Source organism: Psittacula echo, assembly GCF_963264785.1.
Source record: "Psittacula echo genome assembly, chromosome: 11".
Taxonomy (NCBI): domain Eukaryota; kingdom Metazoa; phylum Chordata; class Aves; order Psittaciformes; family Psittacidae; genus Psittacula; species Psittacula echo.
The window spans coordinates 17,928,111-17,954,975 of NC_137746.1; the positions used below are offsets into that span (position 1 = coordinate 17,928,111).

The 26,865-nt window shown below is 42.4% G+C and overlaps 1 protein-coding gene across 3 annotated transcripts; it reads left to right on the plus strand.

Annotated features, from left to right (window-relative positions):
- Nucleotides 1-774: 774 nt before the first annotated feature.
- Nucleotides 775-26,693, plus strand: PANK3 (pantothenate kinase 3). 3 transcript variants are annotated; one of them, XM_080626843.1, is made up of 7 exons: nt 775-1,365; nt 10,849-11,201; nt 12,959-13,212; nt 13,851-14,027; nt 15,525-15,648; nt 17,986-18,111; nt 19,490-26,693. In XM_080626843.1, the coding sequence occupies exons 1-7, from the start codon at nt 1,338-1,340 to the stop codon at nt 19,538-19,540; spliced, it is 1,113 nt and encodes a 370-aa protein (XP_080482969.1). In that variant the 5' UTR covers nt 775-1,337; the 3' UTR covers nt 19,541-26,693. The 3 variants fall into 3 exon arrangements, with proteins under 3 accessions (XP_080482969.1, XP_080482968.1, XP_080482970.1); XM_080626842.1 differs by lacking the exon at nt 775-1,365 and adding an exon at nt 9,822-9,923; XM_080626844.1 differs by lacking the exon at nt 775-1,365 and having other exon boundaries at nt 11,117-11,205.
- Nucleotides 26,694-26,865: the final 172 nt, after the last annotated feature.

Consider the following 26,865-nt stretch of genomic DNA (forward strand, 5'->3'; position numbering starts at 1 on the left):
CTGAAGCAGAGCTCCAGACACACTTCCAAGACAGACCTGATGCTTAAATCCTGCTTCTGGACCGCAGCTTGAGATGGATCTAACATCCCAGATCGCTGTGATTGATCTACAGTTACATGGCACTTTATCAGCCAGAAGGAAGGGTGGATGGACGGCTGCTCCATCACGAGCAGGCTCCACAGCCCTCACAGCATAGCATTAAGTGTCAGCCTGTGATTGCACTTATGAGGAAACGCTTCCCGAGGACTGAAGTTAGCTGCGGAGTGATTGGAGTCCTGGCACCAACAAATAAGAGGTCCAATTTCCTGAACTGCTTCTGGTGCGCAGCGATGAGAGCAGGTCAGGGGAAACGAAAGACAACCTGCCGCTGCCTGCCCTGGTCACTGACACCGCACCCTGTGGTGCCCCTACCCGCGCAGCCACGCACGAAGCGAGCTCTCTGGCGGCACTGCCCAGGCAGCGCCGGTCCGATCCGGTCCGGCCCGGCCCGCCCAGTCCCCCCCCACGCCCCGCTGCACGCCCCGCGACCGGAGCTGCCGGGCAGTGGCGGAGCAACGCCTCCGGGCCCACGGCCGCCTCACGGCTGACAGGGCCCGCCCGCGCGTGGCGGTGGCGCACTCCGATTGGCTGGCGTGACCGTGGGGTGACAAGCGGGCGGGCCCGCCGCGGTGCACGCCGGGAGCTGTAGGCGGTGCGCGGGGGCGCGGCGGGCTCGGACTGCGGTTCCCGGCGCGCCTCGCGCCGCCCCGTGACGGGGTGCGCGGGGGGGGTGCACGCGCTGCTGCAGCGCGGAGCGGGCGCGCGGGAGCCGCCGCGGCCCCATTGTGTGGCGCGGCCGCGGCTGCCCGGAGCCCGCCGCCATCTTGTGCCGTAGCGGTGCTCGCCGCGTCCGGGCCTCCGCCGGGGGCCCGAACCGCCCTCCGCGCCCAGGCCCTGAAGTGGGCCGCGCTCCCCCGGCCGCCGCCGTGCCCCAAGGCGGCGGGAAGGGCTCCTGGCGCGGTGCGGCGGCCCCGGGGCTGATGCCCGGGACCTCGCAGCCAGGCCAGGCGTGAGCACCGCCGCCGCTCCGTGCCGCCTCCCGGCCCTTCTCCCCGCCCCGGCAGCCGATGCCACCGCTGGACGAGCGCCTGCCCAGGCCGCGGGCGTAGCGGTGGGCGCTGCCCACGCCGCTCTTGAGGAGGCGGGCGCCCGCCGCCCCTCGGCCGCGGATCAGGAGAGCGAGGCCCGGCCCCGAGGAGCGGCCGCCGCTTCCCGCCCCATCAGGCGAGGGGCAGGACACCCTCCCCGAGCCTCTCCCGCCCCAGCCGGCCGGCGAACCGGGCCGCCGCCGCACCGCCATGAAGATCAAGGACGCCAAGAAGCCGTGTAAGGCCGCGGGCTGTGGCGGGGCGGGGGGCGGTGTGTGTGCGTGTAACCGGGTGGGGGGCCGGCTGGGCGGCTGGCTCCCGGCCGTGGGCTCGAAAGCTGTCGCCGAGGCGCTTCCCGCTCCGGTGCGTCCCTTTCTGGTGAGGCCTCGCGGTTGTTCGGCGCTCTTCAGCGCTGGCGTTGGAGGAACAGAAAGTCGCACAACCCGTTCTGGGGATGGGTGCTGCCTCTGATGGAGAGGGCACTTGATCAGCGCACTGAACACCTGCACTGGCGGCTGAAGCTGCCGCAGGTTGTTCTAAGGGCTAATGAAAACGAAACATTATGAATAGTTATGAATAACCGGGTACGAGTTTTTCATTAAAATACCCTGAATTCGCCCGTTTAACAAGCACAGCTGTAACCCTATTTCTTACTGTTTATGATTTTGGAGTACCATATTTGTTTTGGCGGGCATACACGTGGTTCAGACTCAGGTGAATGCAAACAGAACGTTTAATACTACTGGTACGGTTCTGTGGGAAGGGAGAATTGGATTGAGTAAAGTTAGCATACGTACAAACTGTTTTCCCAGGGTAACAGATACACAGCAGCGCAAGTCAACACAGCTGTCAAGCTGTCAAGCTTGCTCAAGTGTAACTAGCAGAAAGGGATGCTCCACTGAGTTAGGCAATCTTTATTTTGTCATCATACTTAAAGACTTATTTTCAGGGTGAGTTACCATATGGAAAAGATGGCTAGTCCTGAGGAGCTGGGCTTGCTGTTATTCTCAGTCATCTGACATGCCTCACTCATGAAGAGCATATTGAAAGTGTAAATACATAGTTTGAGCAGCACAAGAAGAAAATCGCCAGGCGTGTCTAACACAGGAAGTATTAGTGTAGCTCTAGAACTAGCTATAAACATCTATTTCTTGTGGTGTGTTAAACCCTAAATGTGCAGCTTCTAGCACACAATTAGCCATCGCCTCTTATTAGTGCGGATGTGTGGAAATTCCCGAGTTGACTGTAATCATGTTTATGAAGAGGACAGTTCAGACAGTGTTTGTTTCCCTGGTATAACATTTAACGAATTATATCAAGACTGAAGTAGTCAAGTGGCTATAAGACATTATAGTGTTTGGTAATTCAGAATGGTAAGAATATGGCTGTTTCTACTGCACAACCTGCTCAAGTTCAGGAGAGTCTTTGCTAGGCCTTAGAGGCTGTTTTCTGGAGTAGTGGATTTAAATAGCAGTGCCAAATGCTATCAAGAAGTTTCATCTGCTTAAATATGCTAAATTTGTAGTTGTACTCTTCCAGTTCTTGAACTTGGACTTTGCTGTTGGCTTAATGATGGGAATCAGAAACAACTTGAACTGCATAAGCAGTGAGGGGAAGGATACGGTGTCAAACTGTGTTTATTCCATATTGACTCTTCAAGGTATTTTGAAGCCAGTGGCTTTTTTGAAGGTAAGAGCACTTAGTATCTTAGGCAATGAACCTTAAACCCATTCTGCAGATCTCTGCTCCTGGTTAGTTACACTGAAGTGGGAGAGCAGCTCAGTGTTTTAAGAGGAACAGATCCACAAGAGCACTGAAAAGTCTGTGGATGTTCAGGGGCTTTGGTGCCTGAATACTGCTGTTGATTTGGTTTTCATGCTAAAGTTGGTCTAAAAGCTGAGTTGGGCTCTCAATACCACTTCTAGACTGTCTAGATACAAATTATTTAGTTTAAGACAGTCGTAGACACTTTTCAGTATAATTGCTGAGTGGATATGCATTTCTTAGGTGAAGCCAGTATTTAATTCTCTGTGCTGGAGCCACATTTGATGCAGGAGAAGAAGGGTTAATCATTATTTAACAGGCAGTCTTTAGTCTGTTGCAAGAGCCTGCAAAGTGGAGTTTAGAATACAGCTTTAGCCTACCTGTACTTGTATCTGTGATGTTTAGCATCATGAGAGAAAGCATGATTGCACTGACAAAGCGTCTTGTCTATCATGAGAGAGGTGAGGATAAAACGGAGACACCTCCGAGTTCAGAACTTCTGCTGTGGATACACTGCCCAGACATGGTTGTGTGCTCCTCCCCCGTTCCAGTCTTCACCTGGCTGATGCTGTGCCTACTTCGTTGTTGTAAAAACTGTGAGAAATGCAGCTGAATTTACGGCACAGGGCTACTGAGGTTGCCTGTCTGAAAGAGGCCGTTTAAATTCCCTTTGCAGGTGATGGGAGAGGGTGGGCATTTTAAAGGAGGATAACAAATTCTATGCTTGTACTCGGTAGTTAATGTAGCAGTGGAAGCTGTAGAGGTTGTGGAGTGTCCGTCTTTAGAGGATCCTTGAAAAACTTAAGAGGTCTTCAAGTACAGGCAGGACAAAGCTGTAGTTGACCTCATCTCGTGTTGGCAGTTTTCCTGCTGGTGTGACAGAGGTTGGACGAGATGACCTCCAGAGGACCCTTCCAACCAGCAGTTGTGTGATAGCTCTTCTGAGGAAATGTGGAAGAGTGGCTGGCAATTTTAAGAGAAACTTCCAAAGGTTATTTGGGGGTGGAGATGATAAATGTGAGAGCAGTGTGCCTTGCAGAGCTGCTGCTGCGTGGGATCTGTCTAAAGGAAAGAACAGAGCCACTTATTCAGAGAGCTCTTGGTGCTGGTGGGGCAGGCAAGCCACTGCTAGGAGGAGAGTGCCAACGTGCTGTGCTCCTCAGGTGAGCCCTGCAGCTTGGCTCTGGAATGGACTGCTGAGGGACAGGCAGGCACTTGTCATGTTTACTATGCTGTGTACGTTACTCTTAGTCTGCTTCTTCTAATTGTTTGTTAAAAATAATTTGAGAACTAATGCCTGCCTTTCCCCTGAGCCAAATGGAGATACCTTCATGTATGAAAGTGTGTAAGTAGAGATTTGCAAAATGCTGTAGCAGTATAGAGAAAAGATGAAAACCTAAAGTTTATTTTCTGTAATGTGGTTCTACAGACATATGTAGTTTTTGTGGACACACTGATCTCATGCAGTAAAATTGGTGAAAAACATATTCAGGTTGCTGAGGAATAACTTTAAATTGATATTCCTGTTCACAGGACTTGTTGCTTAGTCTTGTGGTATCCTACTGTTTTCTTATTAGTCCTTGAAAGCTGAGTATTAGCCCACAGCAAATGTTCCAGTCTCTCATTTCACTGCAATTGAAAAATGTATTTCTAATAACGAGTTAATCCTGGCAGGCACAGTGTTTGAATGTGTGTTAGAGTATGCCTCTGCGTGCTGTGTCTCACTAGAATCAAAACACCTCTCCCCAAAGAGCCTCCCGCTGAATGTCAACAGAATTACCAGAATGAGCAAGGAGAGAGAAGCTGGTTTGTCTTGTGTTAGCTTTCCATGGCATCCACTTGTAGATGTGATAAACCTAATGAATAGCAGTTACAGTAATTGCCAGTTAACACCTGACCTCCCACTGACAGACGTGGCCTTTCTGTGGCGTGATGAGAGGTGGACAAGTGGGAAAGTGGGGAGTTTACAGAGCTTGATGAAGAAGTCCCCCCATGGGAGGACTGGGAGGATGTAATAGTGCATGTCAGGTAGAATTAACACCCAAATTAAATGTATCCAGCCCAAATCTATTTTTAGCAGGACTTGGGATAATTGAACCAAAAGCCTATTACAAGACTAGTTAAGCAGAGACCCTCTCCAGTGAGCCGAGGGCTTAGGACACTTGATGCGCAGCTTTGCTCTGTTGAGGCTCACAGGCACACATCCGTCTAACATGGGCACAGCAGGGGCAGCTCGCTGCCTGGCCATAGGGTGAACCCCACTTGATGAAGCAGTTCAACACCCTTTGATGTGTTTTAACGTGGACCATTGCACATGGTAGCTGCCTTAGACTGCTCACTGATTTAGGTGCTAGGGTTTATCATTAAGTTTTACCCTGCTGTATGCAGATGTTTCAGAGAATTAGTGGAAGCGTAAGGATATGTGCTTGTACATGGAGGAGAACTCATTTGGAAAAAACTGCAAGGTACATGTAGTTCATGTTTATAAACACTGTGTAAGTTATACTGTGCTCAGTATAACTTTTTTATAGTTACCTTGTTTGGTTTGTCAGTAATCGGATAAGAATGGGATCAAGGTTAGTTTTGCTATCAAAGGCTACATACTGAGTTGAATTAGAAGATAAGTTTTGTGCATCAGAACTGATAATAATACATACTTTCATACAGTGATGGTGTGCTGACAGAAGTGAACTTTTATTGTCATTTTATTTTCCTTTCTTGTATTTTAAGCCAATATAGAATCATAAACTGCAGTATGCTTTGACAGTTGTTCCCAAGCTGTGTTTGTACTTCAAGTACAACAGTCTTTAGTCTTAATAATACATAATTTTTCTTACAAAGATGACACAGAGCCTGGTAGCTGATTCTCTGCTTTTACTGACAGTTCCAAGATAATACTTTTTCTTCTATGTTGCAAAGCTCCCTGCTTGAATTAGGAATCAGTTACTCTTCTTCAAAGGTTAGTTCTTGATAATCTGACTCAGAGTTGACCCAGACTGTTATGTTATCTTACAGTGAAAAGGAGGTATTTTAAAGGTGTTTGTGTTTCAAATGTGTGGTTACATTCATAGGAAAGAGTTCACTAGAAACTGTTTCTCAGTCTTTAAAATCTTATGCTTGACTGAAAAAGGGAAGTAGTTAAGTCTGAGTGTGTACTTCAGGCAGCCTAGGATCCAAATGGGTGTACAAAGTCAAAATACTTGTATTTGGTCTGGGTGGAGAACTTCAAAAGTCCTCTGCTCTGCTGAAGCAGAACCCATAGAAAAGAAAACCACTTCAACCTTTGTGCTTGTACTGTCACAAGAAAGACTTTTCACTGTAATTATTTCCTTTTGGCATAGAAAGACCTTGTATGATAAGATAAAAGTGGCCTTAAGGTTGCTGCCAGAAACTGTGTATGCTAAGAACTCGAGAAGTGCAAACACAAGAGAAGAAGGCCTCCCTGTGTGGCTCTAACGAGTAATTTTAACAACCAAGAGCTGTCAGCATGTGGTTTCTTCCTAGGCAGACCTGCTGCATGACCACAGCACGATGTGACAGTATTCTTAGATGCAGAAAGCAGTTCTGGGAAATCCTCTTAAACATCCTTATTGTTTTACCTCTGAGCAGATTGCCTCTCAAAGCCGTCTTCAGGGCATGTACAGCACAATTCGTTGCTTTATAGCAAAGATTCCTGGTTAGACTATGTCTACTTAGGGACCACAGTGGCTGGTATCAGAGCTGGGGAATGATGGAAAAGCTGGATTTGGAATTAAGGAGGTTGGGTATTGTGATACTTGCTTTGCTTTCATGTTGGAGACAGTTTGATATGCTGTGAAGTATCACATTAAACCATACGGATTTTGAATCCCCAGTTTATGTTCTACTTTACATATTTGTCTCTTCTCAGTTATGAATCCTTAAAGAGAGCCCGGTGTGACTTCCTAAAAGCAGAAAGCATGTTTTTGCAGCGGTTTTATGTAGTCTATCCAAGGCAATTGGGTTTTTTGAGTAAAAAGCTCAATTCTGTTTATCTTCTTTAAAATTGCAGCTGACCTCTGCAGAGAGGAGCTGAGCTTTGGAAAGACAGGGCACTGCATTTGTTCTCTGTGGAGAGCAGTTCACTTCTCAGCAAGGAATATTTCTGAGCTGTGCATCACCCGTAGTGTGATGTAGCGTGTTATTCCTAGCAATAACAACAGTTATAAAGAGGAAGAGCTGAGAAAAGTCTTTTAATGACCAAATTCCTGTGGAGCTCTGGGAAAGGCCCAGTTTAATGCAGGTGCATTGACTCTCCTTATGAACTGAAGCTGTGGAATGATGGTTACAGTTGCGCAAGTCCTGATATCTGCAGAGCTATAAGCTTGGGACAAAGGTTGTGCAATTGGTTTTGGTCTCATACAGGCATGTTTCTTTAACTGGGACTGCCATAAGCATCAAGCTGAAGTCTGGGGATGTTTTTCCAAAAGGTTGTGCTGCTGTCATTCTGCTCCTAAATTTCTCACTCAGAGAAGCATGACCCACAGATCCACGTGTAAAATACTTTTAGTAGAATCATTTAGGTATTCTCAGCCCAAGGTACACTCCATGCTATTTTTGTCTTCTTCCAAGGCAGCTTTCAAATTCAAGATTGCCTCAGAATTAATTTTTTCATGGATTTGAGAGACTGTACCAGCTACAGATGCTGCAGATATCATGTGTAAGAGTGAAAACTCTTGTGCTTTGAACGTGCTGCAGAGAGTAGCAATATCACCTCAAGCACACACCCGCTGTCAGAGCACCTCACACTAAACCATGTCACCCAGGGCTCTGTCCAACCTGGCCTTGAACACTGCCAGGAATGGAGCATTTACCACTTCTCTGGGCAACCTGTGCCAGTGCCTCACCGCCCTCACAGTAAAGAACTTCTTCCTTATCTCTAACCTGAACTTCCCCTGTTTTAGTTTGAACCCATCGCCTCGTGTCCTAGTGCTACAGTCCTTGATGAAGAGTCTGTCTCCAGCATCTTTATAGGCCCCCTTCAGACACTGGAAGCTGCTCTGAGGTTTCCACACAGCTTCTCTTCTCCAGGCTGAACAGCCCCAACTTTCTCAGCCTATCTTTGTATGGCAGGTGCTCCAGCCCCTGATCATCCTCGTGGCCTCTGGACTTGCTCCAACAGCTCCATGTCTGTCTTATGTTGAGGACACCAGAAGTGCACAGAGTATTACAAGTGGGGTCTCACCAGAGCAGAGTAGAACTGGATGATCTTAAGGTCCTTTCCAACCCTAACCTTTCATGATTCTATAAGCAGTGTGCTCATATATGTATTGTAAAGTGATGCACCAGTTCCTTGGATATATGGCATGACTTAAAGTAGGTGTGTCGTCTTCAGCCAGGCTGCTGGAGGGGAGGACTCATAGGAGACTCGGGCATGCTCTCTATATATTTTCTGAGTACTCTTCTGTCCTTAATCTGTCAGTGGCCTTATTTTAACCCTGCAAATGAAATCACTTTCAGTAACTGGAAGAGGAACTGATGTTTTCGCGTGGGTTCCTGTTTTATCCATTCCCCCTTGCATCCAGATGGGGTGGATCCTAGGCCAAGATCCACCCAAAGGCTACAGCAGTAGGAGGAGAGTTCACAAGGTTTCTATGTTGTGTCCACAAACGATTACATTCTAGCTCTCTAGAATCAGTGTATTTCTACTATTTAAAGGTAGCTGGAGCATGGATACATCTTGTATCCCTGTAGTACCAAAATTGCAGCCACTGTTTAAGTGATTATGTACTTGTCATCTAGATGTATGTGTATCCCCTTCTCTGTCTGGAAAACAAAGTGGCTTAATTTTTTCTGGCTGTACCTGTATACAAATCAGTCAGGAGTGGCTTATGTACACAGGAATCCTTATGGAATATCTTCCTCTGGGTTGCCTGTATAAGGGGTAAGTCAGTAGTCTGTGGGCCCAGGTGCTTGTCAGAACTCCTCCACCTTGCAAATGAAAGTTGAGCAATGTACATACCAGCCAAGTCTTGACAGATTTTCAATAGAAAAATGGGGAACTTCTTAGTGTTTGGCACAGAGGTGAAAACTGACCTTTCAAAATCCTTAAACTGCTGTTAAGATCATTCAGTTATCACAGCAAACTGGTATTGTACAGGATCCATTTTCAGCATAAAATATGTTCTTATTTAAGTTACAGAATAAACTTCCTTACAGTTCGACTGTTCTTGTTTTTTACTTTCAATACAAGATTCGTAAACCTGAAGGTTTTCAGAGATGTGACTAATGCTACGTTTGCAAACCCTTTTGGATCATTTAACATGGAATGCAGTGGATCTTCTGACAAGCAGCCATGACTTGCACCATATCTTCCTAAGCTCATCGCTTCAACTTTGAGCTGCTTTTTCCTTCCTCCTTGGTGTGGAAGACGAGATCCTAGTTACTCAGTATGCCCACTGAGCAGGAAGAATCCCAAGTATTTTAGGTAGTTCTTGCCTTGCTGTGTCCTATATAGATTCTGATTGACTCCTACAGACACTTTCTGTTCTGTTGGATGAATCAGCTTCTCTTCTTCCATTTTGGTCTTGTGACATTGCTTATGACAAGGGGCTGAAACTTAGTAAGATGGCTTCATAAATTATCGGTTAGTTGTGGTCAGACAGTGAGATGACAGATGTTCTGATGGGCAGAGTCCCGGTGCAGAGGATTTGGTTTGCCGCTGTTCATTCATGTGTGACTTTATGCTTAGTCTAATGCTTAGGTTTCAGCTTTATGGAACAGATACCAGGTTTATAGAACTTTCTTGTTCCCCACCTGGTGCTAGATTTTTACTCACAGAATTTATCCTTGTATTTCAATTTAGTTTCTCAAGATGAGTAAGGTTACTGACTCAGTCTTTCTTGTTAACAGCTGACAACATTCCCTGGACATCCATTCCTTAAAGTTGAGGCAACTTCTAAGTTTCTGTTTGTTTTAACTTTTGCACTCCTGTTGTAAATGAACACAGCCAGCCTTGACTCAACATGTTAAAGCATTTTGATAGGCCATTCTTCTCAAGGATACATCCTACTGGTAATGTAAATCCAACATAGTTACATCTTTTTCATGAAGACTATGTTAATATCTTTTTGATTTTGTTGCTGAGCTTCATGCTTCTATAGTATATGAATTGCGTATGAAAAAATAAATTGGAACTCTGCAGGGTATAAAACCCAACCAACCAAACCACCCAGCAAGTTATAGCAGCAGTTAGGAAATAAAAACACAAACTTCCCAGGTGGGTGTTCAGAATCTTATTTAAACTCACAAATTCAGTTTTAAACACTGTTTCTGGGAGCTGACAGTGGGGAAACTCTCAGATGAAGATGATGTCTGAGTCTCTGTTTCACCATACACGGTAAGATCTATTGATACAGGCATATTCAAATCATGGTCCTAGATCACATAAACCATATAATCCCTGTTAGGAATTGCATTCATCCCACAAAAGTGACAAAGTACTTGGTGGCTTTGTGTTGGTTTATAGTACAGAAATTCTGCCATCTTATCCAAGCTACAAAAAAAGAAAAATGGACCCTAGATTCAGTAATCCTGATTTTCTGTGTGTTACCAACTGTGTGTAACCTGCTTTCTCTCCAGCATGCATTGCAGTCTTTGTGCTAAACTGTGTTAAAACTTATTTGAGGAGTGAAGGTTATTGTAATCCTTTATTCTCTGTTTGCATGAAAGATATGAGGTACTTGGGGGAGCTTTTAGTTGGGCTTTCTGAGCACATGTGACAGCATTTCAGTGAGTACCTGGAGTTGCTCATTTTTCCATTTTTACCTGCAGCCATGGGGAATTTCAGTCATGTAGTGGAAATGGAACTAATTCTCTGTTCCTGTGGAGGTTTGTTGTTAATGTCTTCTTTGTTGAAAAGTATAGCATTGGTTTAGTCTTAAGTTAGGTGCTTTTGCTCTTTAACAGAGCTAATGAACCCATTCTTTTATCTTCACAGCTTTCCCATGGTTTGGCATGGACATTGGGGGAACTTTGGTGAAACTTGCATATTTTGAACCTATTGATATCACTGCAGAGGAGGAGCAGGAGGAAGTTGAAAGCTTGAAGAGCATCCGCAAATACCTGACTTCCAACGTAGCCTATGGATCCACCGGCATTCGAGATGTCCACCTTGAGCTGAAAGACTTAACAATTTTTGCTCGAAGAGGAAATTTGCACTTTATTCGATTCCCAACTCAAGATTTGCCTACTTTTATCCAAATGGGAAGAAATAAGAACTTTTCCACACTACACACGGTGCTGTGTGCCACTGGGGGTGGCGCTTACAAGTTTGAGGAAGATTTTCGCACAGTAGGTAGCCTGTCTTTCCTTGTCCTGAAGCTGCTGCTGAAAGCACTGCTGGGCATGGTTAAAATAAGCAGTATGCTGAAAAACTGGAATGCTCAAATATAATTAATTACTCATTTGCTTTTCAGTATGAAGTATGATAATCTAGAAATATGCTTTCTGACTATAATAAATATGAAGATCTAATGCTAGCAGCCTATTAGAAACTTCCATGAATGCAGTGAAGTGCAGGACACTCTGGAAGTTAACTGGGTTTTTTTGATGGGAAATGAGCTTAGACTGGTGAGGTGCTTGGCTCACTGTGGATTTTCTTTCCTAAGCAGTCTTTGCTGATAGGTTTTCAGTGTTTGTGTGTGGGATTATCCTCATTAATTTAGTCCAGTGCAGTGTTTAGAGGTCTGTGATAAAATGCCTGTCTCAAAGACAGTCTTTTTTCAGCTGCAGAGTGTTTTGGGATTTTCCTGAGGTGATTTGACTTCCCTTGATGATCATTTGGTTAGATGCAGTTTCTAGGCGAAGATAGTTGTTACTAACTGAGACTCTTACCACAGTATCCAGCAAGCCCATGCGCTGGTTTTAAAGTGGCTGCAGAAAGCTTGTGCTTTTAGAGACAAGACGAATCAGTAGCACAAAATGTTTAGTTTCAAAAAAAATCTGCTGCTATTTCTGTTCCTGTGCCAGTCTTGCATTGAGCTGGTACAACTGTTTGTGAGTAGAGTCACAATTTGTACAGAACTAATTCGTTATAAATCCCCGCAGAAATATTTGATGTTCAGTTCCCTGATCTGCTCAGCAGTGAGGCTTCTCAGTCATGTCATGGCAAGAAAAGCTGAAGGGCCCTGGGTGATGAGGTGGGGACTGACAGTGCTGTGGCCTGGTACTGATGTCAATCAGCAGTGTGCAGTCCGGTCTGATTGTGCAACTTCCTAATCTAGCTGTGGGCTGCTCTCTAAATGTGAGCTCACCTGATTCACAGAGAGACTAGGTGTTTCGCCTTAGGTTAGCTGCCTGATTGCACTCTTAACTGTTGGAACTCTGTGCTGCTGTAAGAGAGAAAGTGTGAGCACTCTGTGAAAGCTCAGAGTTCAACTGGTTTAAGTATTATGTGTAATTACAGCCTTCCTGGAGTCCACAGCACCTGTTAAATTGTCTTTGTGCTTTAGGAGAGATCAGCAGCTTAAATATCACATACAAAACTGAGGAGGAACCACAATGAGCCTGAAGTCCCATAGAATTTCTGCCCTGTGGTTTTCTTACCGTCCTTGGAGTCTTAGTGAAGTTGCAAGAATATTTAGTATGATGCCATTGTGAGTTTTATCTGCTGGCATCTTAGAAATTACTGTCTGACATCTAAGGAAACCTTGAAAAGATGTGCAGATATGTGAGTTTCGCTAAGATGACACTTGATGGGGCTTCTTGGGTATTTGGTGGTTTATTTTTATTTAGGTTGATGAAAAATGTGATTTTTTTCAATGGATTAATGTCATAGTATCTCAGAAGTTATCTCTGAACTTACCAAAGCAGATATTTATTCTGCCTGTCTGTTCGTGAGTCAAGTCTCAGATCTAGATTTATAGTCAGTCATTTGCTAACTGATGTATTGAGGATTCATCTCTGAATTCTTTGTTGGCTTTATAATAGGATTGAAGCTCCTGAACAGCTTCTTAAAGTTAGGCAGTACAAGTACACTCACAAATTTGTAGCATGTTTAAGCAATGTTAGAACATGTTGATACTGTCTCTTTTCTCTTTTTACCACAGATTGGAAACCTCCAGCTGCACAAACTGGATGAGCTTGACTGCCTTGTGAAAGGCTTATTGTATATAGACTCTGTCAGCTTCAATGGGCAGGCAGAGTGCTATTATTTTGAAAATGCCTCAGATCCTGAGAGATGCCAAAAGATGCCTTTTAACCTGGATGATCCATACCCATTGCTGGTTGTTAACATTGGTTCAGGAGTCAGTATTTTATCAGTCCATTCCAAAGACAACTATAAAAGAGTAACTGGAACAAGGTAACTTAATGACCGAAGTTGGAGTTGTTACTCTACAGATCAGCCTTCTGTTTTCAAAGTGGTTTCTGTCCCTGGCTCCCCACACCTATCCCTTCTCTGACTCTGTAGCGTGGGAAAGTATTTTATCTTCAGTTTACAGCTGCATTCGCTGAAGTCAGAAGCCCATTCCCATAGTTCTGTTATTGAAGAGATTTGGCAAGTATCTTATCAGATGATGAGTACTGGACATGCTCTGTAGTGACAGCTTTACAGGTTTTTGTCCCAGGTTTTGATAATGTACCCAGTGAACTTGTTTTTCTCTTGCTCCATAAGAATAAATATGTTCACGCATGTTTTACAGTTAATGATCAAGGATCAGTCAGTGGCAAGATGTTGGTATTGAGGGAGTTTATCTCTGATTAAGTATTGCAGCATACAGATTGAGAGTTTATGATTGTTAGCTCTTATTGTATACTTAGCTTCTTGTAACTAACTTATATGAATGTTAAATTGATTGAGAGCTGTTCGTGTGGTGAACCTTAAGCAAGAAAGCAGAAAGCTTGGTATGTAAGTTGGAGGGCTTTATCTGTTTTGTTAACTGGATGCAAATAGTATTTCCTCTTTGATAGGAGGAAGCAACTGTTGTTTTTTCTTCTCAGTCTAGGTGGAGGGACCTTTCTTGGTTTATGCAGTTTGTTGACAGGCTGTGAAAGTTTTGAAGAAGCTCTGGAAATGGCCTCCAAAGGAGACAGCACGCACGCTGACAGACTGGTTCGAGATATTTATGGAGGAGACTATGAAAGATTTGGCTTGCCAGGGTGGGCTGTAGCATCCAGGTAAGCAAGAGACCTTTTTGTTGCTTCTTTTGCTGGTCTATGGGAGGCTTCAAAACCAAGACTTAAAAACTAAAATTGCTTTTAGCAAACCTCTCTTGTAGTTAAGCTAAATGTAGTTATCCTAAATGTATGTATCCTCAGTTTTCCAGAAGATTTAAAGCCACGTGCAACCTGCTGGCTAGGTAGTGAAGAAAGTGTATGGTATGTCATATACAGCTTCACATGAATCAGAATGCGAGGTGATCACATATACAGCTTCACAAGAGAGAGAGTGAGGTGATCCACAGGAGTGGCAAGAACAAAGTGCAGAGGTGCCACGGTTTAACCCAGCAGGGAGCTAAACAACACACAGCCCCTTGCTCACCCCACCATCAATGGCAGGATGGGGGGAAAGTTGGGAGGGACATGGATTGAGGTTTACAGGACAGAAACAGAAGGGAAAATAATAGTAATGGTAATGGTGAAAGAATTAGAACATACAGAACAAGTGATGCACAATGCACTTGCTGACTACTCAAGATTTATTTCCATGGGGGAAGGTTATTGGTGGTGTTACAGCTTCTCTACCCTTAAGAAATATAAGAAGAATAAAGTTTGGGACTGAAACTAATATATGCATAAGAGAGGTCATTAAATCTTTGCTTTTATTCAGTAATAAGAGGTGTTAATTTGCAGTAACTTAATTCTCCCTCTCCAGCCAGCTGAATCCAGGCCTGTTGAGAGAGCATATGAGGTCTTAATATGTGCAGACTTCACACTTTTAGTCAGTACATCTTAACTCACTCTGTATATAGGTACTTGTTATTCTTGTGTACTTTTTAAGACTCTTAAGATCTTTAATGACTTTCTGAGTTTTAGAATAATCTGAATTCCAGTTCTCTGAACTGACTTAGGTATGGCACAGAGTCCTTAGTGGTAAAATGCCAGGCATAGCTATGGATTCTTATCTTGTCATTATTGCTATTTGTAAGAAATGATCTACCGAGTATAGTAATGAAAATGCCCTTCTCATCCAGAACTCTCCATTTATACAACCGAAATTGCAGTCTGTCAGCTGTTTTATTTTCTGTTTGAGGTTTGTTTTTCTATCAATAGATATTGGATAGATACTGTGAGTAAGGAAGCAAGCATGAGGAGCTGGAGGTTTCACCAGTCAGACCTAGACATTGACTTAATTTACAGGAACTAGATTTCCAGAGTAGTCTTGCTTAAGAATAAGACTGCCTTTGCTGTAGATGGTTCTTCGTGGAAGTGAAGCAATCTAAACAGACATATTTTGCAGGGGTCATTATTGTAACAAGATTAACTGTTTCCTGTGAAGGAATAAACACCCATGTTGTAGTGTCATTTGTCAGATTGCTGTATTTAATACAGGCTTAAAAAAGCAGCTATTTAAGAACAAACATGAGGCTTAAGTTCTGTTATAGCATAAAAATTGTACTCTGAACAAAGGCACATGAATCACTTTGTGCTTAATAGAAATTTTTCCTGTTCTAGTTTTGGGAATATGATCTACAAAGAGAAGAGAGAGTCTGTTAGCAAAGAAGATCTTGCAAGAGCCATACTGGTCACCATCACCAATAACATTGGGTCTATTGCCCGGATGTGTGCAGTAAATGAGGTAAACCCTGACAAGAAAATGATCTGTCTAGAGGTCTATTATTTGGTTTCAGATTAAGTTCCTTCTAAAATAATGTGGGATCAAAGAACAAGGAATTGGTTCAGAATATTTTGACTGTCTTTGGAGAAGTGGAACAAGGATATCTAGGGTAAGCTGATAAGGAGGCCTTCAGATGAGCTTTGTTGGGGAATGGAGCCCGCAGCCTGCAGATAAATGAAGGAGCAGGGGAGCACATGGTGTTGTGATGAAAGGCCTTGAAGTCTTCTTGCAAAAACAGGATGGTTATGGGCCCAGCTTATGTCTTTGTACACTGACACTTGCATCATGGGATACAAGAGGACCTCTAAGTCCTGTTTCTTATGAGGGACTATCAGAACTTCTACTGGAAGGTAGTATGGCAGATCACGAGCAAGCCATACTTCTGTGTGTGCTGGGGATGATTTTCTGACAGTGCTAGACACACTGACCAGGCAAGCATGCTGCTGGACCTGGTGTTTGTGAGTGAAGAACTTGTCAAGGGTTTCAGTTACAGCCTTAAAATAGTAAGAGTTTAAAGTCTTGGGGAAAGTAAAGAAGACAAGTAGCAGAATGGAGAGACTCTAGATGGACTTGAGAAGAACAGGATGCTTGTTCTGGGGGAATTTTGGAAGCAAGATGTTGTGGGAGGTTTTCCTAATGTCATAAAGAGCCCAGAATTGCTCACTGATCTTCCAGGATAGCATCCTCATGGCAAGAAGCGGTATACAGACTGGCTAGGGAGCAGCACTGCAGAAGAGAGGAGGGTGCTGGCAGTTGAACTGGACATGAATCAGCATAGTGAAGGCTGACCTTGTACTGAGGTGCAAGGACATAGCCAGCAGGTCAGAGGAGGTGATACTTTGGGCATGACCTCTTTATTTAGGAATACTCCTCTTTCTTTAGGAATAGAAAATATGGGTGTCTGAGCACCAGGGGTTTCCTCATTTATTATCAAGAAACTGGATAAAGTGAGGTTTAGTAACAGCTTTCTTAGAGGAGACTGAGGGTAGCTGTACCTAGAGCTTTGCTTAAAACCTATGGACATGATAGTCCCAGCTTGTCACCTGCAGTGACCCTCCTGTTGCTTAGGAGCAGACAAACTAATATCTTTTTCTGTATTTACAATTGCAAGTTATCCCTCAGTTCCCTTCTCTGTCTTTCTCTCATGTTGGTCTTGGAGAAGAAAGTTAATTTTGTGGTTATTAAGTTAATTTTGGGTTTTTGGTTTACGGCAAACTTGATAACAATAGTTAAAATGAGGATAAAGTTGAAAGTACATCCTAATAATCTGAGTCTGAGGCAAATGTAAGCAATTTATATGTAAGGGTGGGAGTAAAGGAGTACAAATCAGAACTCAAAAACTGCACAAAGCAGCTTATTTCAAGGTTTTTGGTCTAATTCCAGCTATGTCACATAACTGCAGGGATACATAAACTTGTAGCTTGAACTGATGTATAAAGATAAAAAGCAATGAATTATTTTGGGTTCCTCTTGTAGAGCAGAATTGTTTGAGTGCCTTAACAGTGTGTTTGCTTTGTCTTCACTGTGGACTATTGGAGACGGGGAAATACAAGTGCATGTTAGTCCTTTGACTGCAGGTTGAGTTGACCTGCTAGTTTTTGTAACTTGGATATGAGCATTCATCTAACATAACTAAGTGCTTATTTAAGCACTAACACAATTAAATGTTTTGGTTCTTGCTCTCATAGCATTCAACCACTGTTTAATGTTGCTTCCACTTAATGTTGGATTTCTTTCAGTCAATGGGGATAATTAAAAGATTTTCACATTTTTACATTTCACTTGATTACAATTCACAGCTCACTTCTAGTGTTTTTAGTCTTGGTCTAATGTTATGCTGAGGTAGATTGAGGTCTGAAGATGAAAGAAACATCTGTTATGTCTTACTGTCTTCGGCTTCTTTACAGTGCTGCCTTGTTGCATAAGGATCAAGCAGCATTGTACAGGGCTATGAAGGCATTGAGTCTCCTCTACTCAATACAAGTGCTTTTCATTTAATTTTACTTTTAGCTGGGCTGTTCCTTTTGCTTGATTACTGCAAATGCTCACTTAATTTGAAACACAAATGCTACTTCTCTGTAAACTAGGCCCTTCAATTCTTGAGGGTTCTATGGTTTTTCCTTTTCCCCAAGTAATGGCATGTTGTAAAGTTTGGAACTTTAATGGTGGGTTGTTTGGGTTTAGTTGGGTTTTTTATTTCGTTGCTGGAGGCAGCCTGTTCTTTTGTAGCTTAGTTTTTCAAAGCTGTGTTAAACAGTGAAAAGACTTAATCCTTTGCTGTTATTTTCTTCTTTTTAGAAAATCAATAGAGTTGTGTTTGTTGGCAATTTCTTACGTGTGAATACTTTGTCAATGAAGCTTCTTGCATATGCACTCGATTACTGGTCAAAAGGCCAGCTGAAGGCCTTGTTCCTAGAACATGAGGTAAGCTTTGGTTCATATATCTCTATGTATTGTGTCACCCAAAACGCATGTATTGAGTAGTTCTCATGACTGATGTCCTGACACACGAAGTTCTCAGTAAATACTGAAAGTCAGAGGAGGTTGGTCATGCTGTGCTAGTTCTGTGGGGACAGCGCACTCTGCCAGAGAAGTACTTAAGTTGCTTTGTGGTATCTTGGTTCACACTATATATCTTTGGAGAAGGACAAGAAAATGCTGAGGTCTGTGTCAAGGTTCAACAGTCTTTCTTTGGGTGGAAGCAATAGTAAATATTTTATTTCACATTGGAGAGAGATCTAAAGCATGGGCCTTTGAAATACTTCCATTGTTCTAAACTGAGCTTGAGCAACATCCCAGAAGTCAAGACTGCTTTTAACAAGGACTGCTTTCATACCAGCACTGATAGACCTTGAAGTTGTGAGTTTAGGTTCTGAGACTAACCTGCTTTTGGGCAGGTTAGTCTAGATCTAGTGTCCGTATATAATGCATCTAGATCAGTGTGTAATGCTGAGAGACTTGACCTGTTTTGGTGATAATATAGGCAACCAGTATTAATTACAGGTGCAACAGTTGAGAAACTTGTAACTTCTTGGCAGTGGGGTAGCAGGTTTTGTCTTCAGTTTGACGGTTTGCAAATATAACAGCAGTACATCTATTCCCCTTCAGTGGATTCTCACAACTGTTTTCCTTTCCTGCTTATCCTGAGGCCGACAGTAATCTGTCTTGGAGCTAGTGGCTGCAGTAATAGCAGAATAGTGCCTTGGTAGTTCTACCCCTGCAGATTTGTCTTGGATAAATTTTAAATTCCTGCATTTGGTCAAGTGTAGATTCCAGACATTTAGGTATTTCATAGTTACAGGGAGGGCAAACATCCCGCTTCCCAAGATGGGGAAAGTAATTCCACAGGAGAACACAGTTCTTTATATGCAGGTAAGCATACAGCCCAAAAGTAGTGCTGCAGTATGGATGTAATACTTTACAGATGAAGTGGAGTTAAAGAAACATTTGACCTTAGGACTAGTGTTGCTCCTGGGTATTGAAGATTCTTTGGCAACCAAAATAGGCAGCTTCTCTAGGAAAACCAAACCAAACTTGATTTCTGTGCTTTAGGAGTCACTCATACAATGTCTTAGAAGTTCTGCAGTGTATGGGGAGGCTTGGGGTAAAATCTTCTGAAGTTAAGCTAGAAATGAAGGGTAAAATGTTCCACAAAGCTCTACAAAATTGTTATGAAAGATTAGCTGTTAAAAGTGTGTGGTGGGCTTCCTGTAGCATTGGTCCATTGGCTGCTCTGTTGTCACTGAAATGTGATTAGTGCAGAATTTACTTTAACCTGAAACCTTCTGTTTGTTTTGAACAGGGATACTTCGGAGCTGTGGGTGCTCTTCTCGGGCTGCCAAATTTCAGTTGAGATACCAGATGTCACTACACTGAACTATTTTCCACCTAAATGATACGTGTTTATGGCAATGGGAACTAAATCTGGGGAGGGGGGAATTAAATAGCAGATTTTCTGTAACTGCTTTTACAAAGTGATTAGCTACTGAATATTGCTGTTCTGAGGAATAGGGTTTCACTCTGTTGGGCATTGAAAAGTGAATTGTTTGAGGATATCGTTTATGTTCTTTGGTACATGTAGCCAGTATTGAGCTTTTAATATGCAATACATCCTCTGAAAACAAGCTTCCAGAAGAAGGAATGCCAAACCTTAAAAGTGCTCAGCATGAAAATGTTGCAAGTTTACTCCTGAGGGTTTAGGCCCAACAGTTCTGTATATATTTTCATTAGTTATACTATGTTATGAGCACAATTTTCCATATGTACTCGCAGACAAGCCTTTAAAAACAATAAGGTACCATCCACAGGATGAGGAAAACATAGACAGCTACTTCCCCCAGTAAGAATAGTAGCTATTTTTATGTGTAATGGGAATAATGGTTTCATTTTCAGTGGGAAGAATGGAAACAGAAAATATCAGCCAAAGCAGCAGATTAAGCAGTTGATGTTTTGAAGGTTTTGTGAAGCTACTCACTTGCCCTCTTTATTTCTTTGAAGATACAGCTGGTGTTTTGGGAAGATGCCCTCTATCTGTGGTGTGATTTAGTTGAGAGTTTAATGATGAGTGAAGGCAGGTTTTGGGGTTGGGTTTTGAGTTTGGTTTTGTGGGTTTGGTGGGGTTTTTATGAGGACATAACTTCTAAAATGCTTTCTGGTGGGGTTTTTGGGTGTCTTGTCAATTCTGACATCATGCATCATTATTTGTAAAGGTACCACAAAGCCTGAGAGAACTGGAGAAACCCATGTAAAATAGACTACATATGGGACCTTCTCATCCTGATGCTTTGGCTCATTTCTGTAGAGGTTTGGGAAATTTCTGCCTCATCCTACTAATTTGAAAATACCGTTTCTCCTTAATTTTAATCTAACTTGATACTGAAAATGGAAGGGTGTTAGCTTGCTTTTGGAGTTGGAAGTTTGGTTTTGATGGTGGAGGACAACATCAGAGTTTGTATTGCAGCACCAAACAGACCAATATTTAGTGCACTTGCAGTATGGTACCATTCATCAAATTGTGGCCTTGGGATAAAATCTGTTCTCTGTAACTGATCTTTGGGGTTTTCTCTATACTTTTACAGTTGTGATTATTGTGATAAGTTTAGTCCTGAGGCCAGGGCATGAGATCTGACACTTCTAAGGATATTCTACAGTCATTAACTACATGACTCTGTGGACTAAAGAGCTCCCCAGTTTTATGGTATCATTTTAATGTTGAATGTTTCCTCTATGTGCATGAGGAGCAGTCACACTAGAACACATTCTTACCTTGAGGGTTTAAGGTATTTTTAAAGCTGACTGCTTCAGTATTCCACAGCATGGCTGTGTTTTATTCACAGACACATCTACTTAGTGTGCTAGAAACCTCTTGTGTGCTGTTTTCAGTCTTCTGTTCCTTTGCTTAAAATTCAAAGCCCCATACTAACATAAGTTTATTATTTTTAGTTCCTTTCTGTGGTGCTTTAAGAGTACAGTAACTTAAGAGTAGCCAGCTCATGAAATCCAATGCCAGTTGCAGATGCAGTTCCGATCAGCATTGCTTTTCCTTGTATTCATTCTACCTTTCCATTGTGCTTGCTTTTATGTTTCATTTGAGACTTTTAAAAATCAAATCACACAATTAAACTGGGCTAAAGCTGAATCAGAGCACTTCAGACAAGAAGCTAATACGGTTTTTATAGAAGGTCTCTATAACTGCCGTATACTGATCCTTTAAGTTCATGTTGACTATGGAAAGTAACCTGTATTTGGTTAGAAAATGTGGTAAAAACTTCATTTCCTGGGTGTTTTGACAGCCGCCTGAACATTTTGAAAACCACCTGCATATTTTTTTTTTGCCAAGTGAGATACTTTCTGACACTACAGCTTGATTAGAAACAGTTCCTTCAGCCCATACTTATCACTACTTTACTTCTTGTTTTGTGATGCTGAAAGAGCTGCTCTTGGAGCAGTAGTTGAGCTTACTTGTATATTTAACCAGAAGCACATGCTGAAGATGGTAACATAGTGACCATGGTTAATTTAAACCATTTGAAGTTGATGTGGCCTAAGATACATTTTTAAAGTGAATTGTACAGAGTTAACAGAATAAATTAACAGAATAATCCTTAAATAGCTGTACTGTACAGAAACTACTGTGAGAATCAGAAAGTATGCCCTACCTCTGTTACTTCCCTTGAGCTTCTAAAAAAATTGGCTTTCTTTTACTAGTTTCATCAGCACAATGGTTACTTCATCACAAGAGCAACCAGAGAAGTTGTCACATCCTACTGTGAAGCCCAGGGTCCTGTATTTAAGCCACATCTTTGGATTTCATTTTCTCCTGATGTAGAACTTGTGTCTCTGAAGATTGACTCTACCACCACTAGAAATGCTAGGCATCACAGAGAGTTGCAAGACAAGCCTTAAAGTCTTTTTGTCTAAATTCTCTTCTAAATAGATTGAAAAGGCTTGTGTCTTTTGTACAAATCACTCAAGGAACTGGCTTTTTTCCTGATCTCTGTTTTTACTTTCACCCTTGCCATTTCTTTTCGTCAAAGCTAACTGGTTAGAGCAGCTTTAGAGTGAATTGATTGAATACAATGTGCTATAGTAGTGACAAGTTGAGGTTTTCTCAGGGCTACTGTTGTCTTTTCAAGTGGAACCACTTGTCTAGAGGAAAGTTGTGTGGTATTTCTTCTCAAGTACAATGTAAGGCTCACTGTGAATGCATAATCCTTTTCAGCTCCATCAGCCATGTGAGTGCCTTTTCGTTTTCTCATGCAATGCCAATTTTGCTGGTACTGGTACTTTATCCATGAGGTTTCTTAACTAGTGTTGCTTAACAGAGAAATTGCAGGTAGTTGTTGGCCCTGGACGTGATCCCTTCAATCCAGTGTAGCTAGAGATGCCAGGAAAGCAGCATCAGCTTTCTGCTTCCTGTCCCTGAAGCCCTTATCTTGGGGTAATGCTTTTGCATTTCTTGGTCTCCCCACTCCAGCTTGGTCTGTGTAAGTATTACACACAGGTTTATTGTATCAGTTTCTCCCTAAAACTCATGCAGGTTTATAGTCAGGTAAATACAGATTATTTCTGGCCAAAGAAGTTCAGTTTTAGATGAAGCTATTCCAAGTTGGTATGGCTGTTAAACTTAACCACTTGCACCTTTCTTAGATCTACTTTGGGTAACTGCAATTTGAAAAGAAGAGAACTTCTTTTGCAGTACATTTTGAATACTTAGCAACCTGGAATTCAGCATATCCTCAGCATTCTTTATTGAAGCTAGCAGAGGTTTAAGTCTAAACACTTCTTCATTCTTTTTAGTAAAGCCTCAATAGATTTTACAGTTCAGAGAGAAGCAGCACTTGATAAGCTTTCTTCGTCTCAGAGTTTGGTCAAGATTTTCAAGAGATATTCAGATATGACCTGCCTTTTGAAGAGCTTTCCCCTCTCTCTAGTGTTCTGCAAGCAAGCCCCTGTGGGATTCTGCCAACACCTCCATTCATGATTTGAGAGTTAGAGCATGGAAAGTATATAGAATCATAGAATAGTTAGGGTTGGAAAGGACCTTAAGATCATCTAGTTCCAAGCCCCCTGCCATGGGCAGGGACACCCCACACTAAACCATGTCACCCAAGCCTCATCCAACCTGGCCTTAAACACCGCCAAGGATGGAGCATTCACAACCTCCCTGGGCAACCCATTCCAGTGCCTCACCACCCTCTCAATAAAGAATTTCTTCCTTATATCCAATCTAAACTTCCCCTGTTTAAGTTTGAACCCGTTACCCCTTGTCCTGTCACTACAGTCCCTGATGAAGAGTCCATCCCCAGCATCCTTGCAGGCCCCCTTCAGATACTGGAAGGCTGCTCTGAGGTCTCCACGCAGCCTTCTCTTCTCCAGGCTGAACAGCCCCAACTTTCTCAGCCTATCTTCATATGGGAGGTGCTCCAGTCCCTGATCATCCTCGTGGCCTCCTCTGGACTTGTTCCAACAGCTCCATGTCCTTTTTATGTTGAGGACACCAGAACTGCACACAATGCTCCAAGTGAGGTCTCACGAGAGCAGAGTAGAGGGGCAGGATCACCTCCTTCGACCTGCTGGTCACACTCCTCTTGATGCAGCCCAGGATACGGTTGCTTTCTGGGCTGCGAGCACACACTGCAGCCGGCTCATGTTCATTTTCTCATCGACCAACACCCCCAAGTCCATCTCTGCAGGGCTGCTCTGCATCTCTGCCCAACCTGTAGCTGTGCCTGGGATTGCTCCGACCCAGGTGTAGGACCTTGCACTTGGCATGGTTAAACTTCATCAGGTTGGCATCAGCCCACCTCACAAGTGTGAGATAATGCTGTCCCATTTAGTGGGACACCAGTATGAGACAATGCTGTCCCACTTAGTTGCAGCCTGTATATTAAGAACAAAAGTTCTCTTCTGGCTTCTCATAATGGATTAAATATTTCTTCAGTAGTACTGTGAGATTCCTACTTGTATTTGCGTTGTTGGTAGTATATATGCAAGGTGGTTATATTGCCTTTAAGGGTTGTAATGCTAACTCTTTGTCTCTATCCAGTATAGGTCTTCAGGAAATGCCTACTTCCAGAGAAGTTGCAATAACTTCTCATTTCTAAATGTTTCAGAATAACAGTGCAATTTTAACATTTGGAACTAACTGAAGTGTCTTTTATCTAGAGCAAATCTGTGCTTCTTAAAGACTAGATGGTATCTTTGGCATTCAGTTACTAACTTAGGTTAATCCTAAATTTGCATTCAACCTATTTTGAAATGTTACTTTTGCTATTCACATGCTAGAAACTAGATAGTTGTAGTCCTGAGGGAACAGGTTAGCAGAGGTGAAGGTCAGTGCAGTTCTGTTGAGCTGGTTGAGGCTGGCGTTTTATCCTCAGTCCATGTACACACACAGCAAGACTTGCTCTTAATGTTTTTCTAGCAACAGGACTGTCTACATCCTTTATTTGGATTGTGTAGGCTTAAAACCCATGTAATATATAAAAGTGAACAAAAATCTGTGGGTCAGATGAGAAGTCTTTGACCAAGACCTGTAGGTCACATTGCAGAGCTGGGAACACACTTGCCACATCCAGTTCCTGATTTGGTTGTATTAACTTTTCCATTTCCCATTAACACACAGTGAAGGGGGCAGACTTAACACTTGTTGTGGATGAAATGGGTGATTAAGTCCTCAGACATGACCATGGGAGATTGAAAGTACACTTTAGCACAGTATAGAGGGAAAATTCCCTGCTTACATTCTTTAAGTTTTACTAATATAGTCCAAAATACATCACCAGTATTCTGTCATCTGTGATAAGATTACTAATTCTGGAAGTCTGCAATTAATTTGATTAGTTTTTATTCTTAAAACCCCACTTTCTGAAAACATCGCAAACGATTCTGTAATGTATTTGTAATTCTTAATGTGCAAATGGAATATGTTTGAGCAGTGTAGGTGTGCAAAACTGAGTGCCAAATCCTGCTCACTTTAGTTACTTGGGTAGATGATTCTCTTCAGTGGGGACTGTTTTAAAATGATGAGCAGGATTTGGCCTCGAGGTCTTATGGCTGGGGAAACACATTCATGCTACTTTGCTTATTCCTGCTGGTGCTAAATCCTCTGTTGAAAATGAAGATTCTAACTAGAAATTGTAAATAAAATATTTATGGCCTGGTCGTTTTAACAGACTGAAATTTTATCATTTGCAAATACTTTCTTGGCCTTATTTCAAGTTTCCCTTTTGTCTTTTCATTTAGACTATATGGACTGTATTTGTTAGTGTGGCAAGTCATTGGGAAGGTTCGCTTCCCATGCTGCTTTCTGTAACGTTCCCCTTGTGCATTAGGATACAGATGACTTTTCATTGCCAGATTTCAGTGTTACCCTTCATCTTGTTTTGGTTTGGTAGCTGGTTGAACAAGTAGTATCAAGTAGAACATGACTGGTATTTGTTCCCTGCTAAAACTTCCAAGAAAATCAGTCATTACTGGGGGAGGTTGTTAAAAATGCCAAAATATGCATTGAAGATGATGTTTAAAGCTAGATGTGTTCATTAGTCTTGCCTGTAAAACTGGAATATGGTGTGTCAGTTGCTGATCTTTGCTATGAATTGCATTTCACCATTCTTCTAGCATCAATTTAAGAACTTTGTAAATACAAGCTTTGGGAGGAGGCATTGTAGATTCAGATTGTGCATTGCAAATGAATTTAACTAAAAGCCTAGTGAATTAGAAATTTGAGACATGAAATTGCCACATCTAGAACATGAAAATTAGTGTGTTGGTGTGATAGGATTTATAGGGCTTTGATAATCTGCACTTTTTTACATTTCTGAGTTTTGGCATTAAAGGAGTACTTAATTTCCATCTGCTGTCTCATCATATTCAGGCCTTGTCATCACCAGTTGATATCTTCAAATACTTTAGTGAGTTAGCAAAATGAAACAGGTAAGTTTAGAAATTGGAAACCCTGGTAGGATAAAGTTCCCCGAAGAGCCATTTGCTTAAGTTGCCTTATTCTATTACATTGCACTCATGTTATGTCTCCACTTTCTTGTTTACTGTTCAGACACTGAAGATGTGATGTACAAATACTGTGCTACAAATTTGTATTCATAAATTACTGCTCCATACCATTGTGTCACCTGTTAATACAGCTCTTGTAAATGATCCCTTTCTGCCATCTCTAATACAGCTCTTGTAAATGGTTTAAATTATTTTTCGTCTCTAGATTCTCATTACTGAATGTACAGATTAGATCCCTTTAATAATGTCACTGAGGAATTTGATTGGGGCCCAAATATGGCCAGTGCTGTGATTCATCCCATCAAAACTGTAAATAATTCTTTACTGCTTGTTTGCATGGATGAAGTTTGGATTTCATTTACTTTGTGATAACCCAACTCCTCTGTGATGGGCCTACTTTTTACAGTTTCTTTTTCTGGGTTTATTACCATTTGTTCTGTGTGAATGTTGAAAAGTACTTTTGTCTTTTCCTAATAAATAATTTGAGATTGTTCATTGTTTGCCTACATTCCTGGGGTGCAGGGCAGGGATTTCTGAGTGTGGTTTTCCTTTAGCATGATAAATTGCTGTGATACTTGATACTGGAAGTTATCCTGTAACATCTTACACTTAGGAAACATAACTGGTATGGTTTTCATGCTGTTTTCTTCTTCTCCTTTAGTA